At 50.9% G+C, this 21,476-nt stretch overlaps 7 protein-coding genes across 7 annotated transcripts; 2 read left to right on the top strand and 5 right to left on the bottom strand.

Annotated features, from left to right (window-relative positions):
• Positions 1–4,450: 4,450 nt before the first annotated feature.
• Positions 4,451–4,876, bottom strand: PG994_015368 (uncharacterized protein; the record flags this gene model as incomplete). Its single annotated transcript, XM_066866775.1, has 1 exon — positions 4,451–4,876. One exon carries the CDS (start codon positions 4,874–4,876, stop codon positions 4,451–4,453), a length of 426 nt encoding a protein of 141 aa, XP_066707689.1.
• A 4,314-nt stretch (positions 4,877–9,190) lies between these two features.
• Positions 9,191–9,703, bottom strand: PG994_015367 (uncharacterized protein; the record flags this gene model as incomplete). The annotated part of the gene is made up of 1 exon (XM_066866774.1): positions 9,191–9,703. One exon carries the CDS (start codon positions 9,701–9,703, stop codon positions 9,191–9,193), a length of 513 nt encoding a protein of 170 aa, XP_066707688.1.
• Positions 9,704–9,754: 51 nt separating this feature from the next.
• PG994_015366 (uncharacterized protein) lies at positions 9,755–10,414 on the bottom strand (the record flags this gene model as incomplete). The annotated part of the gene is made up of 1 exon (XM_066866773.1): positions 9,755–10,414. One exon carries the CDS (start codon positions 10,412–10,414, stop codon positions 9,755–9,757), a length of 660 nt encoding a protein of 219 aa, XP_066707687.1.
• A 1,966-nt stretch (positions 10,415–12,380) lies between these two features.
• On the top strand, positions 12,381–13,085 carry PG994_015365 (uncharacterized protein; the record flags this gene model as incomplete). Its single annotated transcript, XM_066866772.1, has 2 exons — positions 12,381–12,616; positions 12,785–13,085. 2 exons carry the CDS (start codon positions 12,381–12,383, stop codon positions 13,083–13,085), a joined length of 537 nt encoding a protein of 178 aa, XP_066707686.1.
• A 1,023-nt stretch (positions 13,086–14,108) lies between these two features.
• PG994_015364 (uncharacterized protein) lies at positions 14,109–14,467 on the bottom strand (the record flags this gene model as incomplete). Its single annotated transcript, XM_066866771.1, has 2 exons — positions 14,109–14,355; positions 14,409–14,467. 2 exons carry the CDS (start codon positions 14,465–14,467, stop codon positions 14,109–14,111), a joined length of 306 nt encoding a protein of 101 aa, XP_066707685.1.
• A 1,374-nt stretch (positions 14,468–15,841) lies between these two features.
• On the top strand, positions 15,842–16,080 carry PG994_015363 (uncharacterized protein; the record flags this gene model as incomplete). The annotated part of the gene is made up of 2 exons (XM_066866770.1): positions 15,842–15,859; positions 15,886–16,080. The coding sequence occupies 2 exons, from the start codon at positions 15,842–15,844 to the stop codon at positions 16,078–16,080; spliced, it is 213 nt and encodes a 70-aa protein (XP_066707684.1).
• A 623-nt stretch (positions 16,081–16,703) lies between these two features.
• Positions 16,704–19,102, bottom strand: PG994_015362 (uncharacterized protein; the record flags this gene model as incomplete). Its single annotated transcript, XM_066866769.1, has 3 exons — positions 16,704–18,302; positions 18,328–18,908; positions 18,961–19,102. The coding sequence occupies 3 exons, from the start codon at positions 19,100–19,102 to the stop codon at positions 16,704–16,706; spliced, it is 2,322 nt and encodes a 773-aa protein (XP_066707683.1).
• Between the last annotated feature and the right edge of the window lie 2,374 nt (positions 19,103–21,476).

The following is a 21,476-nucleotide window of genomic DNA, read 5'->3' as shown; positions in this document are numbered from 1 at the left end:
AAAATTCCGCCTCAGCTACCTGTGAGATGTCCTCTTCCATCGACATTGATATAGCAGGATCTGGGTGGGACCATGCGTAGTGCTCTAGCGGAAGCGATGCTGCTGGGGGGATTGAATCCTCCAGGTCGTCCTGCACGAGGACCGAACGATTCACCTGGCCGACTCCGCCGAAGGATTGGCTGGCAAAGGGCGCAGTGGAAATCCCAATCTGATGGAAACTCGGCAACACAAATAGACGTGCGAGCTTAGACTCCGTATGAGACGAAGATATCGGGACAGCTACAGTATAGTGCCAAAAGCTTCCAGCCTGGGCTATGTATTATGGCTGGGGAGATTGATAGTGAACTCGCCTCCTAGATGCGCTGGTCCGTCATATCTACTCTTCTGACTCTGCACCGTTACTGTACATACAATGAGTGCTTGGTGCGTTCTCCTTCATTTTATGGGGCTGCGACTGCCTGTATTGCTGTTCATACAGCATAGTATGCAGCAAGCTGGTGGCTTGCGGGTGAAGCTCGAGCTGGGCGAACGTCGCTAGGGATGCTGCTAGACCGGCTCCTAAATCTTTGTTGGCAGGATGGATTTCGGGCCCTGCTTCTCTTCGGCCTGTCTTGACGACGATACATACTGTAACTTCTTGCGCCCAAAGGGACATTGGGCAGGTTGCCCTAATGGCACAGGGTCGCGAACCGGCTCGCTAACAATGGGACCTGGCCCGCTAGTACATTCCTACTCTTCCGACTCTGCACCCCGACAGTAGGGCCAACAGCTGCGCGGGTAACTATGGAGGCCAGGACCGAAAACAGCCCATGAGAGTCTTGGAGCTCTCGATGTATGCAGGAAAAAAAGAATAGGCGTTCAGGCTCCGAGGTGACCGGGCCTCTAGGCCGGAACAGTACAAGCGGAGCGGTGGGAACATTAGGCTCTGGTATCGGCTGCATCATAGGATGTATGTCCGGCATCCAATCCCGTCTCTCGGTGCCACTTGAGCGGCGGTTCAGATTATGCATCATAATAAGGGCCAGCAGAACTCAGGGCCAAAAACAGCCCGTGAGACTCTTCGAGCTTAAGCAGCAAAAAGACAGTACTGCATGTTACTGGATGATTCTGGCTCCCTTCGGAATCGGCGCACTTCGAAAAGGTACAATGAGAGACTCCGGTCGTGCCGACCAGAATGGTTATTTGACCTCTCGGTACAGTATGTATACAGCAGGTAACGAAATCGGCTTCCTTGATAGTGGGCCGAGAATCTCTTTCCGCTCGGACCACTTTCCCTTTTGGGACAGGTGCACAGTGACGCTTACTCGCTGACCAGGTGCCTGAATTTGTACTCTTCCAAGGCTTGGCATGTACCTGTAATCCCATATAGGCTCTTAGGTAATCAATCACGAGGACAGTTAACCCTAATGGCGCGGGGTCGCGAACTAGCTCCACGCTGCTTTCTACATAACCACATCAAGGCATTACCTTAAAAGCATACGTACATAACACCTTTTCGAGGAATGTTCCAGTATCCCAAATTGAGCACCATGAAGAAGCCGGCATGGCTCTTTTCAATTCTATCGATTGATTAAGGGCTGGCGCCACTAAATAGATTTAGCATATACCCCTCCTGCTTTACGGTGGCAACAAATATTACTCATTTCGGACCTGTGTCTAGAATCTTCCTGGTCCCCAACGAAGGCGAAGCGGTCTATAAATTGACGGCGCTCCCTGGAACCCTCCATTTTCAAAGGTAGTAGAAAAAAGAAGACAAAGAGTAGAAGCCCTGAAATAGAAATTGCACAAGAATCACTGCTTCCCAACCACTTCCATGTCGCATTCTATGAAAACCACCCTCCCCGAAGCACAGCCGATCGTAATCAAAGAACCGGCAACAGCGGAAGATACTGGCCGGAAATCAGGCGGTAACCATAACAGATAATTTCCATACCAAGTTATCCAGCTGCGATCCTCGCTGATACCATAGCAGAGGCGTGCAATCTTGCGCGGTGGAGGTGATGGCTTGCTAGGTTGGCTACCAACGGGAATAGCACCAACATCGGTAAGAATAGATGAAGAGTCCGGGCTAAATAATAATGTAAAGGAAGTAGTGCCTATGTGGGTGGTCTGCTTCTCTTGGCCCGTCTGCGCGTCCCAGACCTTGACCGTCTGGTTCAAGACGCCGACGCCACCAGCTTGCTGTCGGGCGAGAACGCCACCGAGGTGACCGTAGAACTGTGGCCCGCGAGCGTCTGCTCTCTTTGGCCCGTCTGCGCGTCCCAGACCTTGACCGTCTGGTCGCGCGACGCCGACGCCACCAGCTTGCTGTCGGGCGAGAACGCCACCGAGGTGACCGTAGAACTGTGGCCCGCGAGCGTCTGCTCTCTTTTGCCCGTCTGCGCGTCCCAGACCTTGACCGTCTGGTCGTGCGACGCCGACGCCACCAGCTTGCTGTCGGGCGAGAACGCCACCGAGGTGACCGGACCGCTGTGGCCCTCGAGCGTCTGGCGGCAATTATTCCACTTGTCGTCTACTACTGGCTGGCGCAAGATCCATTGTGGGATAAGATCTTGAAATGTAGCGCGGACTACGCTCTGTTTCGGGGCGAAGAGGAGGCCAGATGAATAGACTTGAAGAGGGGCAACTTGGATAGTAGAAACGTTGGCCAGAATAAAGCGGTTCGCGTCGTCGAAGAAAGCGTCGAGTTGTTTAGTAGGACTTGACTTCAACGGATATTAGCTACCTAACGAAACGAATTGATTCATAACTTACAGTGAGGCCTTTTATCGTAGCTAGAATTTCTAAGCTTTCCGAAACTCTGTTCATTAAGCTGAGCGCTTCTAGCCAGTGGAGGAAGTGACGGGTTAAGAATTTGTATACCTCGTCACTATCGGAGAGCTGTGTGCCTGAATGTTCTAGGTGGTAAACCCAGTAGCGGCAGGCATACTGTATCTCTGGCCGCAGGTGCTCCCTGATTCGCTGGGGGTCGATATCGGAGAGTGTCGTCCCTGGTGCTTGTACTTGGCAGATATCCGTCCGCAGCGAGCTATTCATAACTCGCAGACATTCCGTGGCTAGCCGACGATGGACCTCTTTCTCGTCAATCCAGAACTGGTTGCTCTCTCGCTTCTCCGGGTCGAGAAGGAAGTCGCGGAAGGATAGATGCAGTAATCGGATCGGTTGTTCAGATGAATCGGGGATACTGAGAACGGAGTGAAGTAGGTCCAAAGTGTTGGCAATCGTCGCCGGAGGTGTACCTAGTAGCCGTGCCAGGGAAGCTAGGGCAAGGGGTTCAGCGAGAATAATAATTGGCCCAACAATTGATCGAAACCGTTTAACGATGTGCTTTCTCTGCTTGCCTAACGTATCGCTGAGGAGCCTATTCAATACAGGCATATATGTTGCCTCGAGCTGAGAGTCTTGAGCCGTCGCCCGGTAGCTTATAATCTCTTGTAATTGGTCTGCAGGGTCCCCGAGTCTTCGGTCAGCGACAAACCGACAGACGGTAGTGGCAAAGATGAACAGCGGTACCGCCATCTTAACCAAGATCCGCATGTCGTCTTCGCTTGGCCATATGGCGGATGATATATGTCGGTCTTCTGCTACGGAAGCGTTATAGTCATTCTTTACTCGCGTGAGCTCACTGTTGAAGAAGGCCTGGATGTCGTGCTCAATTACGGATGTAGCGACCTCGTGAAGGATAAGGTCTTGGTATGCTCCTTCGATCGCGGTAAAACCGAGACGGATAGGAAGCTCGGGTCTGCTTGTAAGAAAGATCTTAAGTCGTGGCGATTGTATCGTTTTCGAGCTCGAAAACAGGTCGATTAAGAGTTTAATATCCTTTTCGTCTTCACATTCATCCAAGGCATCGACGACAATTAAAAGAGTGCGGTCTTTGTGTGTATTTCCTGAAATCTTCAATAGCGGTTGAAATAAAAGCTTCTCGATTTGTTCTCGCATCGCTTTTCCGAAGATAGCAGAGTCAGAATCGATGGCTGCCTGGATTTGCGGTATGACAGCCGGTTCCTGTGAGCATAGTTGCGCCGCTAGGGTAGAGAAGAACTTGGACACGCCGCCGCGATCTCCTTCACCCCGTTTGAAGAAGAAGCTAGCGCCGAGGAACCGGCCTTTGAACGCAATCTTCGCTAGGGTACGCGAGATAGTCGACTTGCCCGTTCCTGCCATGCCGTTAAGCCAGAATATCGCTTTGGCGTTCGGGTCTTGAATCCATTCGTCGATTTCGCGCAAGAGATCGACTCGAGTGTCTGGAAGGCAGGTCGGATTGTGTTCTTCGGCGTGGGAGTCGAAGGCAGCTCCTTGTGCGATAGGGAGTTTTTCGAGGATTGCTTTTCGATTGTGCTGTCTGACGTCTTGTTGGATCTCGATGGCCCTGTCGTGTGTTTCGAGTACGAACCCTCTAAGAAAACATTATAATCAGCGTTATATTATAGAAAATAAAACATCCTACTCACATCTGATCAACCTGCAAAGCCAAAGAAACTGTTTGCGAGCATCTTTGGAAAACATCGATTTTCTTCTGAACATCTTCACTCCGAAATGGCCATTTCAGAGCGCGAATGCCGATTCGTCTCATCGCTTTCCTGCCCTTCCCGGGAGTAAGGTCCTCTTGCAGCCTCTGAAGTTCTCTTTGCCCATCTTGTAATGCGGTGTATAGATTCCGGGATGTGCGGAGCTTTGCCTCTTGAGGGCCGCCTAGGAGTTGGCGGATGCTCTCGGTGACAGTCTTCAGATTCGTCACTTCCGTACTGATTCGTCCGATATCGTCTCTCGCGTTCGAAACATCTTTCCCGTACTGCACACAGAGCTTGGTGACCTTTGCTGCCAACTCGATGACGGCGAGAGCGCTGGCCGCGGTGCCGAATACTTCAGCCATCGGATCTCGACTGGCGCTTCGTATGGCATCGACTGGGATGGAGGATTCGTCGGGAGGATGCGAAATTGGCGAGGCCACGTAGGCTGGGCCGTCCCTGCTGAACAGGAGTCCAGCACAAGGCACGCATTGCGGCCATGGTCGGGGTTGTCACCATGAGGCTGATTCAGTCACGGGATCTGCACGTCGTGCCAATCATATTTTGGAGTCGTAAGGAAAACGCCCGTCGGATGGTGATGCATGTTGATGGTAGCACATTGCGGGCGGGCTACGAAAAGGTCGTCTTCCTGCCTGACCTACGGGCGCCTCCCAGAGCGGGGTTGTAGGCTACAGTTGGCCCAAGCGGGTTGTCCACCACTATCCGCAAGAATGGACCATTCAATAGCTGCATACGTTATGCGATTACAACGTGCTTCAAAAATGGTGTTTGCTTGCTCGATACGTACTCTTGATGATCCGATGTAGCGCACTTATCTCACAAAGTACCTGTCAGCGCCAAGACAAGGGTGGGTCCGACTTAAATAAATAATTCAACTTCAGAAAGCGGAAACCGATTTCGAATTCGACTGTACTCTAGGTTCATCAAAACTACGTACACAACCCATCGCAACTGGCTGACGGAAAGCAACCCGTGGAAACCCAGCCCTAGAAACTGATTGTCTATATATCATGTAGTGCGATGCAGGCCGTACGGCTAACAGGAACTCATACTTAATGATCACAATATACAGTATTATACTCGCGTCAACATGCATGATTTCGACGGCCTTTCACCAATCGCAAGATGGAATAGGGAGAATAACAGGATGGAGATCACTGCTTCTTCATCAAATTTTCATGATCTTCACAGCTCTTCACAACCGAAAGACCAGACAGGCCCAGATACGGTAACTATCAATACACACAAGGAGAGAGATGACGCATCTAGCGTGTCAACCTTCTACTTGGATCCAAACCTGATCAGATTTGAGGAACTTCTTAAGCGGTTAGAGAAGTTGGTTGACTGTTGGGAGGAGCAACTGAATGGATAGTACGGCATCGTAGAGATCGAGTACTTGTATGTGTTAGAAGTATGTTCTCAAGTTATTTTATTAATAGTATTGTATCTTCTGCCTACAGAGGGGTAAGATTCCATTCGTCACAGCCTGTGAGCCGGAACGAAGACAGTGGGTGACTATCGAGCTATCGGGCACAAAGTCTTACACCGAGCCTTCTTTAAAGGCTGTGGAGGTCCCACGTTCAAAGTTATTATTATATCGTTAGAAACCGTACTATTGGCCACAGTTAGTGTGGACTCGTTGCCCTGAAAACTTCAGTCGATTATAGGCCACCCAAACCACGACAACTGAGAAATACTGAAATCCACCTGATCTATATTGTAAAGCCATCTTAGCATTGTACTATATGAGATTATGGGGATAATGACCTATATCGACCCAGACTTGTCCAAATGACACCGCGAAGTCGGGTTTCAGGCCGCCCGCCCCTGTTGCAGCAATCTGGACGGATGAAGCGAATCGACAGATCATCTCATCGACCGCAAATGGCTCTGGTGGGGAGGCCTATCAGAAGTGAATATCTCATGGTAGCTACTGTAGATATATGCATTGAGGGATCAATCCACAGATCGGTGCGCATGTCTGCTTCTCAGTCCCTGATTCACCGTCATTGTCCAACACCAACCTTCAGTTTTCTCTGGCAGGCTCGAGGTTACCCCCGACAACACTTCCATTCCATCAGGGGCAGAAGTCTTCCCTCTCCACCAGGGACTCTGAAAGACCTAGATGGCTCCGTTGACCTGCAGCGCGGCATTGTCAGTTGGGGTGAGGGTATGAACCTTCTTTTCCATCTCTTTCAGGCGCTTGGTGAAGGCCTTTAGAACCGTCGATTTTCCGCATCCAGCAGATCCCGTGTAAAAGACATTACGTCCAGCGCAGACAAGGTCCACCAAAGCGGCCTGCTCAGGACAAAGGATCGATTCCGTAGCGGCTTAATAGTGATAGGGATAATGAGATCTCTGCAATGCCACACACCAGGACTTCAGACTTCATGCAGCCTTTGACTTCTTACCTAAGCTTCTTTCTTTCTAACCTCCATCCCTTCCTTTCTCTTCTCCACATCCATTTCCCAACCACACCTACTACATCTTTATCTTTCATCGTCTCGACCCGCCATTCCCCCCACCCCCGGCCCTTTACAGAAGACAAAAGTGAGGGTTTTTCGCCTGTCGCAAATGCTCCTGTTGCTTCTGCCCCGTCTCCGTCTCTGGATTCCTGGCGTAGGTGCTCCGGCTCTATAATGTTGCCGGTGTAGGATTGGGAGTACGCTGGAACTCGTCTCGACGTCGCTGGAGGGTTCGCCCTCCTCAGTCACGGACAGAATTGTCACCCACGTACCCAGTCATTCTACTACCCCTGCGCAGCTTGCGATACAGCACCTTCGCTCCGAGTACTAGAGACGGAACGAGAAGGGACGAGATCGGCATTGCATTTGAATCATCATTATCGCACGTATGCATCCCCCTCCCTTTTGGAAACGACTGACCACTAGCCCTGGCGAAACGCAGAGCGGAGACAAGAGACGAGAATGCCGGCCAACGGCGACGATGGCCCAGACCTAGACCCAGGGTCCTAGGCGACGACGACACGCTTCACACACCTAGTCGTCGCTGTCTGCGAAGATATGCACGGCACAGCCATCGCCACCAAAAACACCCTCGAGATTGGATGCTCGGTCAGTTCCACGCCGAATACCTGCCACCCGCGGCCCTCGCGACAGATACTCCCATAGCGGCCAAGTCCATACAGACGGTGTGCCGAATATCGAATCCACCAAGTCCCGCTTCCTAGCCAGCGCCCTATATTTCCGGAACAGCGTGCGGAGGCTGGGCAACGACCCCAAGTACAGCACACCAACCCATGGACTCAGTTCCATGTAGACCGACCTGTTCCTGGGGCTCTTCGGGTCAGATCCGGGCCGCCCTACCGATTGGCCGCCTGCATGGAGTTGTGCTGGACAGAGATGAGAGTAATGCGGAGTCGAGTACGTTTCTGGGTCCACGACTAATTGGAGTTTTGTGCACTTTCATCGAAACGGACGGCATCTTTATCGGCTAGGGTACGCAGCGGTATTTGCTCGGCTGGATCACTTTCCTCCTGGTCACGGGGTTTGGACACGTGCATGACGGAGCTACACGCAGCTGCGATCGTTTGGGGAGACGCGAAACCGGAGAATGTGCTTGTCGACAAGAATGAAAATATCTGGATGATTGGCTTCGGAGGAAGCTACACCCCTGGTTGGGTCGACAAAGAGGAGTGCGAAACAGAGGGGGACTTGCAGGGACTGGAGAGAATCAAGAGATTCATGGTTAAGAAGTCGGCTCCTGTTTAGGTGAAGGTGAATAGCGCATAATTGGCAAGTTTCTTCCAGGCAGGCCGTAATCGCGAACAAGGTAGGCTCGGACCTAGTGCTCGTGACCTTTAATTCGACTTGAACAGTTGGAGAGCAAGATGGATCTGTAGGTGGCGTAGATTGATCGTGTCGTCTAGTATCCAACAAGAGTGCATCAGCGGGTTCTACTGCCGTGTCGCCTGTGGATCCATCAGATGTGTAGCTGTTTTGTGGCTTCAGACTGTCATCGTTCTTACAGTAATAATAGAGCTGCCGCAGCTCTGAACATAGCTTGAGTGGAAGTACGATGTAGGTAGCGGCGCAGTTAGACCATTCGAGATGCCACCTAGCGTATTTAAATTGGCGGGGTGTAACAGAATCTGTTTACATCCGCCCAAGGTGCTGTAGGCACGTAGCTCTGAGATATTATTCGGAACTTTGCTTTAATGATGGCCCCATCTATAGAATGGATTAATGATCGGGTTACTGTAAAACGCCAGCTATTACGGTGATGATGATGATGGTCAATTTTTCGTCCGACCCGAGGCCTGAGCTTCATGCAGACGTTGTGGCTATGCTAGCTACTATAGTGCACTGTTGCGGCGCTTCAGCGCCCCCGTTCAGTGCTCGTCGCGGCGGCACCCACTAAAGCACGGCCTCATCCTTCTACCCGCCCCCACCGCCCTGAAATTGCCGCATATAGGCCCTGTACCTGCCAACGCACCTCCGTCAAGCCTGGTATCTGTCAACTACCTGGCTATGTACGCTACGGACGTCCAGTTTCCATGACAAAAAAAAAACGGAGGGGGAAGGTAAGTCGAGGGTGTGTGTGGTGGTATAGGGTGATGGGACCCTATTAATTGCCAATAATATTCCCCTTCTTTACCTTCCGTAAAGGTCTTCTTAACTCGCACACGGTTTTCTGGTCTATAAGCGAGAGGAGCGACGTGACGACGTCGGTTGGGCGACACTGCCTCGATAGGATGGATCCTCTTTTTTGTTGTCGTCCTCCCTGTTGTCTTCCTTATCGTCGCCGTCGTTGCTTTGATCAGAGCCAGGTGTTGATCGGCTGGTCTCGTTGATGCTACGGGCAAGCCTGGCTTTCGAAAAGCGCTGTAATGTCTCGGGCTTGTTGCGGCGAAGGTGGTACTCGATGGCCTCGTCGACCGCTTGAACGATTTGACCATACCGCAACTCGATAGGCTCTCGTGGAAGGTCCTCATGCAGATCCGATAAGAAGAACTCGATCGTATCGGCCGGGTTCTGTTGGCGGATATCCTTGCAGGAAAAGTCATGTACCGTCTGCCATGTATCTTCTGTTTCCACGATGCGCATGATTTCGAGACCGATGGCATTGGCGGTTGACGGAACAGGGTTCTGGCTGTCATATTTGAGATTGATGTGAAATGCAATTGCCGGTCGGCCCCGTCGTTCGTCCATAGCAGCGATGGTCTTCTCAATGGGAGTCGGGCTAGACCATCCAACTTCTAACTAAAAAGCTGGGATGACCTCGCCGGGCTTATCGAATACAATTTCGCCATCGGGAAGTTTGTACGATTTGGTTCTGATACCGTCTTGTTTGACGAGAATTTCACTCGTACCGAACCCCAATTCAAGCCGGGCGTTAGCAAGAGAGGCGGGGAATGTTGATTGTTGGAGAGCATTAGTTGAAGCCGAGTGTATTAGTTGCATAAGGTTATGAACTGCTTTATCGTGTACGGGTCGGGGTGGTGTCATGATAAGAGTGAACCGATAAAGCAGAGGGATGTAATCGTAGCTGTGAGCTTTCGTATTTAGCAATTGTTGGCAGAAGTCATTGGCTTCTAGGATGTTGAATTCGGCCGGGTGGAGGGTAAAGACCTTGGATTCCTCTAGGCTAGAGTGCGCATTGAAGTGGAAGAGGAAATTGGCAATGAGTTGGGCGTTTGGTGGGAGATCCTGATACGCAAGGTGCAATTCGGGAGAGGTGGTAGAATTTTCAGCATCATGAAGCCCGACAACCTTGGACTGGCCTTTGGGCTGCTGGTGTTGCGGCTCGACCTGCGGCTCGTGGTGGTGGGGGTGGTGCGGCTGATGAGGTTCGTGAAGTACTTCATTGTGACACACGTTTGGCAGTTGGCCTTGAGGCTGGAGAGGTCCTGTCGGCGCCATGCTGTGATTAACCTTGTTGGTGGTGCGCCGAACGGGCGACGGCGAGTTTTGTGAGTCTCGGCGATGATGAAATCACAGGGTCGGCGATTTGGCTGCTAAGAATAATAATTTTAGCCATGGTACAAGCGGGGTCGGCGAGTCGGGTAATCTAGCGCCTGCCTGCTTAGTTGGGATATTCCCTGTGCTATTGTTCACACTGTCTAGGTACCCCGCTCTCCCCACGGCGCAAAGTTTTGGTATTATAGGACAGTCGCTAAACCTGGATTTTACTGTACCGTTTGTATCGCTTATACATACTGATGAGATTTCACAATACATCCAGTATATATGTTGTTGGAGGTATTCCACAGCGCATGTGGCTAGTGGTGTAGCTTGACCCCACATAGGCCTTGTTCAATTAGTTAGGGTGCTTCCCGCCAACACATCAACATCACCATAGATCATGAATGGATACATGTGATCTCCCAAGGTCATCCAGGCCAACGGTATCCATAGTGCATTCCGAGAAGAAAGATACGCCTCTTGTCAGCATCAAGCTATACAGCTAGTTACTGATGCCGAGTTGATTGGGCGTTCGTACATGGTACAGTAGTGCCGAGACGTTTCCCTGTCTGGCCCCCTCGTGGTATCGAGGTGGGATTCGAAGATTGCCTGTATCGCTTATCAGGCGACTGGTCAATATTGTGACTTGCTATAAAGCTTGTTGCAAAGCTTGTGGATATATAGATACATCGCCGTCATAGGCTGCGACTGTTACTTGGCTCAAACCAGCTGCGCATTCTCACAGTCCACGAATTCATTTAGACTGGCCAAATCTTCATGCTCCGCATGAGGGATGTTCTCATCTTCTTGAGCCTAGGCATCCACCACACGGGCACCAGCTCTGGTATTGGCTTCTTGGATTAGTCCGTCTATATTAGCATGGCCTGAACTCTCTCTAGGTCCCATTGGCCATATTCTGCTTCACCTCCGGGTTGTGGAACACCTTCAGAGACGTGTGGCTACAAGCCGAAGGTTTTCAAGTGCCGTTTGATTTGCAATTTCCATATTTTACGATTATTCTCCCCTTTCAGCGTAACAACTGGCGCCAGGGTGAATCTCTTCGTGTTGTCGGCCATGATCTCGTCAGAATCAAGGTGAAGTCAAGGTGAAATTGAATGAAATTAAGGTAGTACGTAACTGTAGAGCACCGCCAAAATCGCGTTTCAACGCCCTAAATCAGCAGGGAACGAGAAAACGAATTGGTTCAAATTTGATAAAAGAACATTGAATATATCGTAATATGCAATAGAAGCTTGCCGCAGGCGAGCAATGAGGGCTCATAACCTGTTTGGACCAAAGGCCCGACAATGCATTGTTGCTTTTCTATCTCTGCTTTGCTAGCTAATCTCATGGGGCGGCAACAGCCTCAGGTGGCTAGCTGGTGAGCTGGAGCCACAATACATACTTTATTAGTAAGGTATTGGATAAATGTCAGAGGTTACCGCTATAGAACTGAACCCAGTTACGTATTGGGGCGACATCTGCAGCAGAGCACGGCTAGCAAACAGATAAGCTTCCCAGCTGTGATCGATCATACTCTATGTATGTAAATGCAAACCCTCGGCTCTTGGAGCCCCGGCTGTTCTTGGTAAGTAGCCTAATCGGATACGGTTAGTCTAGATCAGTACACGAATTACAAACCTATCCGACTTAGTACGTAGTGACCTTTGTACTCCGTACTTGGATTTACTATGTATCTTCCGCCCTGCCATCCCCTTTTTTTGCGGATGAATTTTAGAGCCGTACCTGGGCTCCGTCAGGAGGCCCCAACCACTTTAATTCATCCCTTTGCGAACGCGGCGCTATTTCCCTGACTCTTCTATCATTATCTCAACACCATCCTAAACACGATGCCTGTTGCGTATAGACTCGACGACTCGGTGGATTCTTTTTTCGAATCTAAAACGGATGCCACGAGGCAACAATGCGACAACATGGCTGTCTCTCATATGGGGGAGGTGAAGCTATCCCTGTTCCAATCCAAGGCATGTTCAGCTACACGATAACAGCGGGTCTGGCGGATCCCAAGAAGCTGTTCCAATTCCGATGCGAAGACTCTACCCTAGACATGGAGATGATTGGCCTTGCAACAACTGCCCACCCGGGCTTCGCGCCTCCTGTCAAGATCACGGAACAATCGGCCAATCTCGACCTGTCCACGTTTACGAGATGAACAACCTTGACGGGAAGCCTTACATACTTGCGCGCGACACCTCTTCTGTACTGCTACCGGATGCCGTGGCCCATCAAAAAACCACAATTAAGGACCTGGCAAGGTACAACATATTCCATTGCGCTGTAAACCGTGGAAGCACTAACAATCAGTAGGTTCTTCGCTCAATCATGGAACCACGGTCAAAGTCTAAGTCCAGAGGTTGTGAGCGCCCTTAAGGTCGAATTCAGCTCAAAATTTGACAGTCTGGCCCATGACCTGCCCTACCGGTTTACATCGAATGTGAACCTAGTTCGTGATGACCTGCCGACTCTATTCTCAGGTCTATTGCCATTTGTCATCAGCCATGGGGACCTCTGCGAAATGAATATACTCGTCAACCATACAACCGGCAACATCACGGGAATTCTCGATTGGGCCGAGGCCAGAGTCCTTCCTTTTGGATTCGCACTTTAGGGCCTAAAGAACTTCCTTGGCTGGATGGACTCTGGCGGGTGGCACTATTACGACTGCCAGCATGAGTTGGAAGAGCTCTTCTGGAAAACCTTTCAAGAGGAAGCTCGTGGTCTCACCGGCACGATGCTGGAGTTGGTCAAAAAGGCAAGGATAGCCGGGCTGCTCTGCCGATACGGTTTTGCCGAGGGTAAAGAAGGCCTTGAGGTTGTGGAAATATCCGATGCTCCATTACAATCTTACTTGGATGCTTTTTGTTGCACCGAGTATAGTGTCTAGTTAGGACGTTGCTAGTTACCGATAGACAACGTGGAGTGTTAATACAAAATTAAGAAGGAAAGATTGCCTAATAGATGGAAGTAGTGGTTGGGCGTAGGTGCCGTCTGGGCTCAGTAAAAATGATCTAGGGATCTAGAATAGCTATATTCAGCTTGATAATGACAGTTCTAATGAAATATTAACCATGAGCACTGTACAAATCAAATCACTGAACAATCAGTCCTGCCTTTGTCCCATCCATCCATCCATCCATCCATCCATCCATCCATCCATCCATCCAGCATCTCCCGTTCATTCTGTTCTAGTTTATCGCTGGTAAAATGTCTTCGGTCCGAAGTAAGTCCATGAGGCACTCCTCTCTTCCAATCTTGTCGTTGGTGAAAACTTGATGTGTTCCCCTTACCGTTTTTGCGTGGGTTTCACCCTCCCTCGGTTGGGTAGCACCTTGCTGATTGGACATGAAGCCAGTGACGCGATGTGGAGTCCAGTTTTTCAATCCCTTCGAGTCCAACATGACCGTGCCATTATTCTGAATAATGAATTCGCACATCGATCTGCATTAGCTTGCTTCCCCCACCCATTGATAACCCAGTCCTTGGGCTTGCGAGTTACTATCGTTCCTAAAGATGGTGTTTCGTACCAAGAAGGTTGTCGCCAAAATCACCCCAATACCGGACTTTATACCACGTGTAAGTAGGTTGACTTAGATATAACTGGTGATCGCGAATCTAATAAAGTAGAAACTCGCTATCGACTAGCGAGACTGGCGAATCGCAGCCTACTCTTGCAGGGTCGGATTCCGGTTCGGCTTGATGCGTTATTGACCTGACCGGAGACGATGCAGTACAGCCAGGTGAAGAGCAGCAGCATGAACAGGAAGAGATTGAGGATGAAGACGTCCACACTATGCACGCCGCGATGGACCAGGTCGACCAGAGCTCCTGGAGGCGCTGCCGTCGTCTCTTCGGGCACGATACCGGAAACACTAGCATTACTGAAGAACACAGATAACACTTCCGTAGTACCAGATTATCACTGCATCCCTACCGGCTATACGCGGTGTATTGGATTCCAACGCAGCCGTTGCGACAGGTAGCCGGTGCCATCCTGGCAGATGAGATGGGCTTGGGCAAGTCCTTCGTGGCCATTGGGCTAATCGTGACGCGATCTCGGCTGCTTGATGCCATAGAAGATGTTAAGACTCATCCGAAGCGTCACGCGAGCCAGGACGGTAGACGGCCATGCTCGCATCCTTACGCCTATGGATCAGGTGCCCGTGTGAGAGAGGGGGAAGACTAGACGACTGGCCCTTGACTACGTCACCGTGGGCCCACAGGTCATTTCACCCCCAAGTCTATCGTCCAAGACTGGGTTGACAAGCTGGAACAGACCCTAGGAGATCTGACCGGAGAGGGCGAGTTTCGGCTCCACGTGACTCCCGCAATCCAAATCTTCGGCAAAGCTCGAGACCTACCGTCTAACTCAGACCAGAATAACCATCCTACAGGCAGGCATAGAAGGGCACCAACCCAAAAACCAACTACAACGTACAGTATAGGGGCGGAGGAAATGGACCGCTCCAGACCTGCGCATCTCGCCTTGCAAGGGGCGCGAAGCAGGGGTGCAGCCACCATGGCTGCGAAGCATCCGTTCCGAAGTGCATCCCTTGCTGAGAACCATACGAGTCGTTTAGCCGACACTGCCCGAAGCTGTACTCATAAACTTGACTCAGCTGCGCCGCCTTATCGACTGTGGAAGGTGTACATGTTTAATCCAAGCACAATGATCAAGACGGCCCCAGGAGACGGTCGGATAGCAACGTAACGTAATCAAGGCAACGCTTCTCATTGTTATTGATAGCTAAGACCATTTATGAAGGGAGGCAGGAGCATTTCGAAAGCCCCGCGGCCGCTTGGTCATGGAGTCCATTCCACCCGCAAATGGATCAACGGTGCGGGAATTGGCAGCTGAGTGAGGCACCGGGTACAGCGGGACGACAGGCAGGCAGGCTTTGCTATGACTGGCAAAAACCGGAAGCTACAGTGCTTAGGGCCTGGGTTTGGGCAGTCGTTCCGCCAAGCAGACCCAGGCAGACACTAGGAGCCGTAGGCAACCAATCATTTTCTCCTAGCGTTGTCACTGTTTGAATGCATGTCATTCAACCCCATTGGTAGGTCGGGTAGGGCTAGTAGTACACGGAAGCACGGAGCTGAGGTGTACAACTCCATCCGTGTGCTCTCGTACTTCTTTGGTGCTTTCTTTACTCAACTAACTGTACGGAGTACTAGGAAAAAAGGGATCCCCCACCGGTGGTCGTCGTGGGAGACGAGATGGAGCTGGGGCGGTAAATGCGGGGTTATTATGGTTGGCAGTGGGTTCGAGCACTCCAGCATTGCGTAGAGTCAGGCTTAGCTAAGGACTGGGGAGATAACCCCACCTACTCACCTACCTACCTCTAGATCAATCAACTCATCGCTGCGATGGACGCCAACGACAACGTGACATATCTGGGCACCATGGCCAGAACGCCAATGGCCAGAACGTGTCAAGAGGCACTGGCACCCTCGCCCTCTCCCTAGAAGCAGACGGCAACGGGAGTCTCGACTTCATCCCAAGCCGCGGCCAGCCCCATCCAAGCCACCCCGACGAGCCCGGAGCGGCAACCAACACGGACACACACAAGGACTCGTACCTGCTGAAGCGACATCTAAATTGGTAGAGGTCGGGCATTTCAAGGACTCCACCGGCATTCGGCAAAAATTGTACGCCTACATCAGTCGACGCAGTCGATTCTGCCACCAAATCGGCCGACTTCTTGGGGACTGCGTGCTGCATGTACAGTATAGTACATACCACGTAGCCAGCCGTTATTTTGCTGGGTCATACGGTAATACATTTAATAACACAGCTTCGCAGAAGAAAATGGTCCATGGAGTTCATTGTCGAGAGGCTGTCCCGGGATGGACCACTTTCAGGCCACTACTGCCTGCGCGGCTAAGATATTTAACAGGCAATATTAAACTGAAGTGGGTAGACCCGCATTGAGCAAATAGCTAACACCTAGACTACGTAACCTTTCCGAATCTTCGAATTCGATAATCACGAGCTGGGCAGAACTTGCACGGCGCCATCTAGACAGGGGACCTCGACGGTGCACCACGGCAAGCGCCCCGACACCTCAAATACAGTATTTGCCAGTCTGGGGCTACGGTGACAGGATTGTGTCCAGGTTGGTGCAACCGGTTTTTGGACGGGTTGTCATGTTCTGTAGAAGCTGTTGGCAATTAGCTCGTATATATACAGTGCCAACCCTGTCTTATATGTATGTACTGTATATCAATATTAACTATCTGTCGTTCCCTCCTGATCCTTCCGAGCCTGCCGAAGGACTTCTTTCATCGAGTCATACAGACCCTCGTTCTCTTTCTTCCATCTCCCACCTGCTGGAAATACCACCTTCCGCAGCCGACCGACCCAGGGGATCATCGGCTTGTAGTATTCGGTAAAAAAGTCCACTGTGGTCCTCCGGAAGATGTCCTCGTCAGACACTGTGCCCAGTTTCAACTTCGCTAATTCCTCCATGTCGACGAAGTTCCAGGTGTCAAAAGCTGTAATAACTCTCGCGCGCGTTGGCCCGTCGTAGTGGATGCATACCCATAGTAAGACCCAGAAGAATGATTCGAGGTCGTGCATGAAAGAGTGCTGTTCGCCCAGGAGCGCCCCGATTGCCATGAACGCCCGCGTACCTGTCTTGCCCCTTGCCCCCGAGGCAACAACCCGTTGCTTTTTGATGGCTAGATCCAGGTCAATCACGAAGGCAGGCCATGAGGAGTCGTCATTAGCCTCGTTAATCATCAGGTTGTTGATCGAAATGTCCCGGTGGAGGATGCCCGCCTTATGTAAGGACTCGTGGCCATCAATACATCCTTCCAAGGCGCCAAGCAGGGCGGCTGGAGAGCTCGCTTCATAGATAGGCTTCCCATAGTCACTAACAATGAGCCGCCGATGTATACGATTTGGTAAGGCATTCCTATCAATCTTGATTGGGGAGGTAGAGCATGACCGTTTGCTCGGAGGGAGCGAAGACCCGGTCTGGCTGGACGACCGCTTCACGCCTGCTGTGATGCTCCGGCCTTCTCTGGAGATAACTGTCCCGCTCATGTGCACTGGTGCTGAACGTCGCTGTCCGTAGTTTTCCGCCTTCGTAATGTCCAAATCCTTGCGGACATTGCGTCGAATATCGTCGTCCATACCAAGCACTTGGACAGTTTCGTGATGGTAGTACCGGGCCACATTGACAACACCCTTCACAGTCGCCTCGCAGACCAGTTCACCTTCTTCCGGGCGCTCCGTGTATTGCCATGAATCTTTGATCACAAGGGGCTTCTGCGGATTACCCTCGCAGTGCGCCTTCCAGCAGGTAGTCGCCCGGCCAGCTATACATCGAGCTCGCTGCATCACTCCGTCGATGATGATGCGCTCCGTGAAGCCGTCTCGTTCGATCTCGATAAACCGCTGGCCATCTACTGTCTTAATTGAGGGATCGAATCCAAGTTGCTCCTCATCCATCCACAAGAAACAAAGTAACGTGGATACAAACTGTTGGCCATCCTTGTTAATGTCAAAATGTTCTGATGCGATCCCGCCGAGTCGGTCGAATACCCAAACCCTCATAAGTGATCCGCAGATGGTAAAGCCTAGAACAAACCGACGAGTGTCCTGAGCCGCAAGAACTTCCCTCGCATATCTTCCAAGATCAAGCCATGCGTCCGATGGCTTGTCTGCTGCCGGGTTGCTCTTAAGTTCCCCAGGCACCAGTATCTGGGACCAGTGACATCTCGAGTCTTGCGTCGCATTCGGGTCGCTCACATAACCGACGTCCAGCTTGCGCTTCCCCACAGACCCGTCAATCGGTTGGTTCGGTATGGCTAAGGGTCTTCGCTGCTTTCGTTGATCGGGGCGGTACTCCCCCCGCAAACTCCGCCAGCTTGTCGCTCACTCCTGCAAACCAGTGCAGTACGTCTTTCTCGTTGGCGTCCGCTGGCCAGCCCTGCCATCCTTTATCGAAAAGTGGAGTTTCACCGTTCATGCATGTTTTAAAGATTGCCTCGGACGCAGTGTCCAGGTCTGCGATACCTCGGAAGAATACAGTCTGAAGGTCCCGGATCCCAACATACAGAGGGCCCAGCTCTTCTTTCAGCACGCCATCGACGTATTTCCTGTGTTCTGAGGAGTTCACAAAGCTGCTAGTATTCCGGAGCCATGGGGTCTGTTGGAGAGACGAGGCTATTGGTTGTGGAGGTGGAGTGGATGCCGTGAGGGTCTTGTAGATTTGATTCCATATGAGAAAATCATCTGGGTCGTCGGTAAGTACTAATTGTAAGAGGGGTCGGACGCTATCGAAGTCGAAGTCGTCGGAGGCGGCGGCAGAGACAAGTCGGAGGAGATCGCTTCGGAGGGTGCCACGATTTGACTTCGAATGCAATAGGCGTGTTATTGGGAGGATTTGCAGCGATGATAGTAGACTAGAAACAAGATCCTGGATATCTGGAAGGGTTTTAGAGAGCAGCCTGAGTGAAGAAAGGTTATGTAGTTTTACCTTCTCGATCAAGATTAACCAGCGCGTCGGGTGAGCAAGTGATATTCTTGCTTTCACAAATGAGGTTGAAAGAGGCGCGGAAGGCAACAAGTCCTTTTCCGATAGGATATTCCTCTATGATTGATCGAAACTGTTCTGCCATGGCGATGAGCTCAGGTCCCAAGTCGTAGTCTTACGAGACTGATTTGCATAATCAGAAAGCGCGCTGTACTAGCAACGCGTCGGTCCTTACAGTGTCCGGTCGCTGCCGGATTTACCTCGGCACTATTCTACGCTCCCCTGATTGGTTTACGTCTACTGCTGCCTGCTGAGAACTCACTAGCCTTTGGACTAGTCTGACCAGCCGCATGTTCGCCAGTTTTCTCGTCTCTTATCCAGGCCCCACGTCCAGTTCCCTCTCCTTCTATCGAATCGCCTCTTACCCACACATCACGAGACGTTATCTGTCGTTTAAGCGACTTTTTAATATCTGTGACGACACGTTTTTGGCTCTTGTCTGTTACGTGCTAAGAGAAGGCTTCCCGGAGGGGATAGGGCGGGGTGAAAAAGTGGCTCGTCGCTTGCCTTGGTCAACGGCAAATGCGCAAAGACGTGAAGGCACTCAGGGTGATACCTATGTACGTACAGTACATCTAGTATGCTCGCGACAGATATATATTTTCTGTCGAATTATAGCTTGCGTACCACAGTATGGCGGGGATAGATGTATTTTTACAACCATAGGCAGGTGCTTCTATTGACGAAAATAAGGAAGATGGAGAGGAAAGAAAAGGATTTAGTCTACGGCTTCGAAGCGAGCAGTCTTGTAGTACGTTCAGGGACCACTAGCCCGTGGTCCCCTGGTTATCCGGTGTAAGAACCATGATCCTTGCTAGGTAATAGATCTGGCCGTCACACCTCACCCCTACAAACGCCTTTAGAATAACATCGTTGAACTCGTAATTCCTTACCTCCTTAACTCTTATATAGCGGGCACGCCCATTGCTTCAGAACTCGACGCATAGGAAACTTGTCGATAGATGACGGCGCGGGGATGGAAAGGCGCCACTTTTTCTAATAAACGTGAAAATCGGTCTTTTGGGTCGGAGGTGACCACATGTTGTTGACCCTGATGGTTGAAATCCCGCACGGTCGTCTAGATCGGCAAGAAGAGGCTTGCGTTCTTTTGGACGAATTGGAATGGTTTGATCTTGAAGTCCGGTCTGCCACACGAACCTAGATAAAATCTCCTGTAGCAGCTTGCGTCGACTTCGCAGCTGACAATGCTCCTTCTGGCGAAGTTTTCTGGAGTTCATTACATCGTGCGAAGGTGATCCGCTCTTCAGGCCTATATAACGAGCGGGGCGTGTGGACCTTGGTAATGGGCGGCACGAAGGCAAGTCTGAACGCTTACGCCGGGCGCTTCGAGGTGTGGGATAATGAGGCTCCCAATCCATTGCGTCCATAGTGAGCTGCCTCTACTGTATAAAGGCTCTTGCGAATAGAAGCGCCGGTTTAGGTAGCCAGGCGATAGTATATAAATATCAATTGCAATCGAGGCTCCTCTCCTTAAGCTGCGCAACTGAATCTGAATTAAGCGGCAATCCTGAAAATAAACAGACTCACCACTAGCTTTTAGTTTTTGACATTTAGCATACAAGTTCCGGAATCCGGGAAACGGGGGCCTCCTGAGACCGGGATTTAACCCCGTGGTTTTTATTTAGCTACGTCAAAATATGCGTCACGGCTATATAGTTCAAACATAAGCCGGAACAGCGGACTTCTTCCACATTATTATATCTCCGTTTTAACCAGTATATAGGGGCGCGGTACGAGATAGAACGGCCTATGCAGACCAAGGAAAGAGCCCCAAAACTCCCAGGCTCCCATGAAGCACTATTGAAAACACACAATCCGTACTGCTACAGACTGCGGTCGGCACTCGCAGGGCCAGCCACTTCTTGGGCTGCCTGCACGCGGCCTTCTTTCTAGGGGGGAAACTTCCACCGGTTCATGCGAGGACTGCGAGGGAGTGGTAATACAAGATCACTAGACGAGGAGACTTTACATGCTAGTTGAGAGGGCGAATAAGCCTTTTGCAGTGGTCCTCCGGAAGCAGGTCGGCAGTTCCGAGAGAAGAAAGGCAGAAAGCTAGGGCTGCTTCTGGTAGATCTTGGAGGGGTAGAAAACAGCGAGAGCGAGTGTACATATTGGCTGCCAATCCGTGGGCATGTATTTTTGCTTTCAGATGCCATAGATGCTCTTCTCAACCGTGTGTGCAGAGCGAGGAATGTGCCAGCGATGAGCTCCCAATATGGAAAGTACAACAAGAACCCGATACCAACGCCTAATACTTACTTGTATTTTCGAAGGTGTTAATAAACACCTGAATATAAAACAGATCCTTAGTATAAATCGGTAAAGATTCGTCGCGCAAGGTCATTTCCTGTTGCGATTGTGAGAAACCGGATCGTATGGTCGGCGTTAGTTGGTTTAAAGATCATTAAATCGAGGTTCCGACACCATAAACAAGGACC

This window comes from Apiospora phragmitis, assembly GCF_038363925.1.
Source record: "Apiospora phragmitis strain CBS 135458 chromosome Unknown utg000016l:1.0-887042.0:1.0-888152.0, whole genome shotgun sequence".
Taxonomy (NCBI): Eukaryota; Fungi; Ascomycota; class Sordariomycetes; order Amphisphaeriales; family Apiosporaceae; genus Apiospora; species Apiospora phragmitis.
This window is presented reverse-complemented; position numbering and strand designations above follow the sequence as displayed.